Source organism: Hakea prostrata, chromosome 2 (genome assembly GCF_041222555.1).
Source record: "Hakea prostrata isolate BN-2017 chromosome 2, UWA_Hpros_2, whole genome shotgun sequence".
NCBI lineage: Eukaryota > Viridiplantae > Streptophyta > Magnoliopsida > Proteales > Proteaceae > Hakea > Hakea prostrata.
In genome coordinates, this window is record NC_142601.1 from 13,897,886 (window position 1) to 13,902,236 (window position 4,351).

Below are 4,351 nucleotides of genomic sequence, written 5' to 3' on the forward strand. Positions count from 1 at the left end.
CGTTCGTCTGGGCTGAAAAGTGGACTTAAAATGTGTCCATTTTCTATCCGTTGGGGATTGGGTTTTGGCACTCAAAGGTGCTCTATATAAACCCAATTCACCTCATTTGAGAGTAAGAACACACACACTTGATCACCCACTCCCCAAGTGATCCTAAGCTCTCAAATTGCAAGAAAGCCTTGTGCTTTGCCTTTCACCTTCTCCCAACCTTGAAGAACATTCCAAGGTATTAAGCAAGCTTGTGGAAACCAAGCTCGAGGTGACTAAAGGCGTCGTGCTTTGCCTATCACCCTTTCCCACCTTGAAGAGTTATATCAAGGGGTTACTAAGCTTGCGGAAGCCAAGCTTGAGGTGATTAAAGACGTTGGTGGTGCATACATTTTCATTTAACATACAACTCACATTACATCACACTCACACAAGAGGTAAAGTGTCACACCTCTTGTTAAGGTAATATCCGACACTTCTTGTATCTGTATTGGTTGTTGAATTCTAGTCTAGGTTGATTAGAATTTGGTCTTGGGTGCTCTTGCCCGTGAACAAAGATTGATTGGGTGCTCATGCTTGTGAACAAAGATTGATTGGGTGCTCTTGCCCATTAACAAAGATTATGAAGGGTGCTCTTGCCCTACTTTCTAAACAAATATTGTAAAGGGTACTCTTGCCCCGCAACAAAGATTATTGTATGGCTTTGATCTCTACCCATTGTATTGAAAGAGAATCAATAGTGGAATACTCTCTTGAGTCCAAGAGAGGAGTGGACGTAGACTTGTATAGTCGAACCACTATAAATCTCGTGTTGTGGTTGTTTGTATTGTTTAGTTTCATTTGAATTTTCAATTTACATTGTATTTCCGCACAAACCGAAAAATTGGGACAGTCCACTAGTTGCAACCTAATCACCCCCCCCTCTAGGTTGCACCAACACAAGCTTTGGAAAAAAAGATTAAACGTGGGACTTGGTGACTTTGCCCATAGGAAAGCAGACTGTTGGGTGCAAATGGGTGTTTGTGATCAAGTACATGGTAGATGGGATTCTTGAAAGGTACAAGGCAAGATTGGTGGCCAAAGGTTTCACTCAGACTTATAGCGTTGACTACTAGGAGACATTTGCCCCTGTTGCCAAGATGAACACAGTTCATACTATTATTTCATGCGTAATTAATAAAGGGTGGAGTTTACAACAATTAGATGTGAAGAATGCCTTTTTGCATGGAGAACTCCAAGAAGAGGTATATATGGATATACCACCTGGGTATTCTACTACAGAGACTTACAGGAAAGTGTGCAAGTTAAAGAGGGCTTTATATGGGTTGAAGCAATCTCCAAGAGCATGGTTTGGAAGGTTCCATAAGGCAATGATATCTAATGGCTATAAGTAGAGCAATGCAAACCACACTTTGTTTATTAAAAGAGATGGTTGCCACACTACTATACTTTTAGTATATGTGGATGATATTGTGATCACAGGCAATAGTGAGGATGAGATTTCAGCATTAAAGACATTTTTGGGAACTAAATTTGAGATCAAAGATGTGGGAAAATTAAGATATTTCCTAGGTTTAGAGTTGGCATATTTTACTAGCGGTGAATCTCTATCCCAAAGGAAGTATACATTGGATCTTCTTGAGAAAACTTGAATGCTAGGATGTAAGCCTGCTGAGACTCCTATTGAGCCTAACCTACACTTGAAGGCAAAGGAAGGAGAACCAGTTGACAAGATAAGGTATCAAAAATTAGTGGGAAAGTTGATCTATCTATCTCACACTAGACCTGACATCACATTTGCAGTTACTCTTGTTAGCCAGTATGTGCATGATCCCTATTCCTCACATTTGGATGCAGTATATCGGATCTTGAGATACTTGAAGACTACTCCAGGAAAAGGAATTTTAATTTCAGCTCATGGACATTTGAAGATTGAGGCATATACAAATGCAGATTGGGTAGGATGTCCAGAGGATAGGAGGTCTACCTCTGGGTATTGTGTATATGTGGGAGGTAACCTTGTGACTTGGAGAAGCAAGAAACAGGCTGTAGTTGCACAGTCCAGTGCCGAGGCTGAGTTTAGGGCGATTGCTCACGTCATTTGTGAGGTACTATGGCTTAAAGGGCTGCTTCAAGAGGTTGGGACAGATTTGGAGGTTCCTATACGGTTATACTCAAATAGTAAGTCAACAATCAACATAGCTCATAACCCAGTACAGCATGATAGGACTAAGCATGTGGAGATTGACAGACATTTCATCAAAGAGAAGCTTGAGGCTGGGCTGATCCATATCACCTTTGTTACTTCAAACGAGCAACGGGCTGATGTGCTCACAAAGAGCTTGAGCACGAAGATATTCAATTACATTATGAGCAAGTTAGGCATGATAAATATCTATGCTCAAACTTGAGGGGGAGTGTTGAAAACATGGACTAAGGTTTCCTAATTAGAATAGGATTATGTTTCCTAATAAGTCTAGAGTTTTATTTCTATTTGTTTTATATTTCCTTTTCCTACTTAGTATATGACTTCACTAGGCTGTAACTATAAATACCCTATTAGGGTCTTGTGAATAATTTACTTTTAGAGGAGCAATTCCTCACAATACAACAAAAGCATACTTGTATTCATTGTTTCATATCATTGCATCATACTTGTTTTGAACTACTTGTAGTTGTTTATTGTGATTGAACTACTTGTTGAGTTTTGTTGAGCTCACCCTTCGGGGGATATGTTTTCAGATTCTGTTGTAGGTACCAATGACTTTGAGAACCAAGACTACGAAGCCACGACGAGTGATTCGTATTATATGCAAGATACTGGCTGTTACGACTATAAAGGTGAAGATTTCCAATGTGACGGTGGAGCATATTAGGATTAGTCATACTTTGGAGCTAGTGCACTGGCATTTGGATATGTTCCGTCCTTGAGTTTAGACGTACCTTATTTGAGTTCAAAGAGACCTATGAATAGACTCAATCTTATTCTTGTTCTTAGTTTATTTCGATTGTAATAACTTTAGAATTAATTTAGAGATTTGATCTACTCTTCTACATTTTACCTATAAATTTATTTTTCTCTATACTCTATAGTTGTTCTCGGATTGGTAACATTTTATTCTGCGCTCCGATTATACTCTGAAATACTTTGAGATTTATTCTGAGATCATTCTTTGATTTGTTTCTTAATATAATTGAACATTGATTATTCATTGCTCGTGATTGTGTTATTGTGCAATGTGGGTATATGATCGCCCTAAACTTTACCTTGGGACTAGTGCATCACACCTCCAAGTATCGCGGTCAAGGTACTAGTTGGGGGGATGTGACATTAATTGGGAGTCAATCCACTTCAATCGGGACCAAGGTAAGATTTGAGACGCAACACGAGTATATATATATAAAAGGAGGTCATTTTTATAAAGAGAAGGCAAAGAGGAAAGAGATACATATGCATGCATACCTGAGGGGAAGACCAAGCTGAAAGGAGAATGAGAGAGGGGGATTTTTCTGCAGGGACAATTTTCGGTGGTGGTGGTTCTGTGAGGTGTAAGAAGAAGATTGGTGAAGGGATTGGCTTTGAGAGAATTAAAATGGGGATAGATTGGTCATTCTAAATGATTTAAACATCCGGACCAACGACCCCAACAGTTTGGAAGATATCTTGAGAAAAGGTTTTAGCACCGGTGTATCTTATATGTACTCAAGTTTATTCGAAGTATCCCAATGGTGTAAGGCCGTCGACTTATTGGAAAAAAGGAGTCAAATCACGTTGATCTCTTGTTTTGGAGAAATAAGTGGCTCATGAGGAATGGAAAGAAACTTATTCTATTTGATCTCGAAGTCCTCATATAGCACTTCTTCCAATCTTGGATTGGCGATCACTTGAAGGAATGACATAATGCTAATCCATATTCCACACGACCAAGGAAGCATTGTTTTTTAATCTCATTATGACTTGGTCGTTTAGAAGAGATTCTTTCTCGATCTGAGTAGTGGAATGGAAAGCACTACAAGAAAGATATACTCCTTTTAAGGAAAAGGTGAAGAAGGACGTTCATAAAGGTTCTTGAGATTTTCAATTGTCCAAGCGTGTGGGAAGGGAGCAAGACCAAGCTGAGCCAGGCGAAGAGCTTCCCACATGTCAAGTTGAATAAATGAATGCAGCCTCCACCAAAGAGATCAACCTATGCCTTTGATTTTAGGCCGGTGGCGGCACAAAACAAACTAATCCGCAACCAGCAAGTTTTCCGAAACCGAACTGAATTGAATTGTTACTTTAAAAAATGCTTGCTGAAGAAAGAAGGTCCATTTTTCCACGTAGTTTGTCGGTCAAACCAATGATTCTATTCTCAAAGTACAA

General features: G+C 39.4%; 1 protein-coding gene across 1 annotated transcript; it reads left to right on the top strand.

The window, feature by feature from the left end:
• Window positions 1-3,479: 3,479 nt before the first annotated feature.
• On the top strand, window positions 3,480-3,949 carry LOC149023850 (Plant mitochondrial ATPase, F0 complex, subunit 8 protein). The gene is given in 2 exon segments (XM_089143363.1): window positions 3,480-3,535; window positions 3,592-3,949. Coding segments are annotated over 2 exon segments (399 nt in total). The 3' UTR covers window positions 3,935-3,949.
• The last annotated feature ends 402 nt before the right edge of the window (window positions 3,950-4,351 follow it).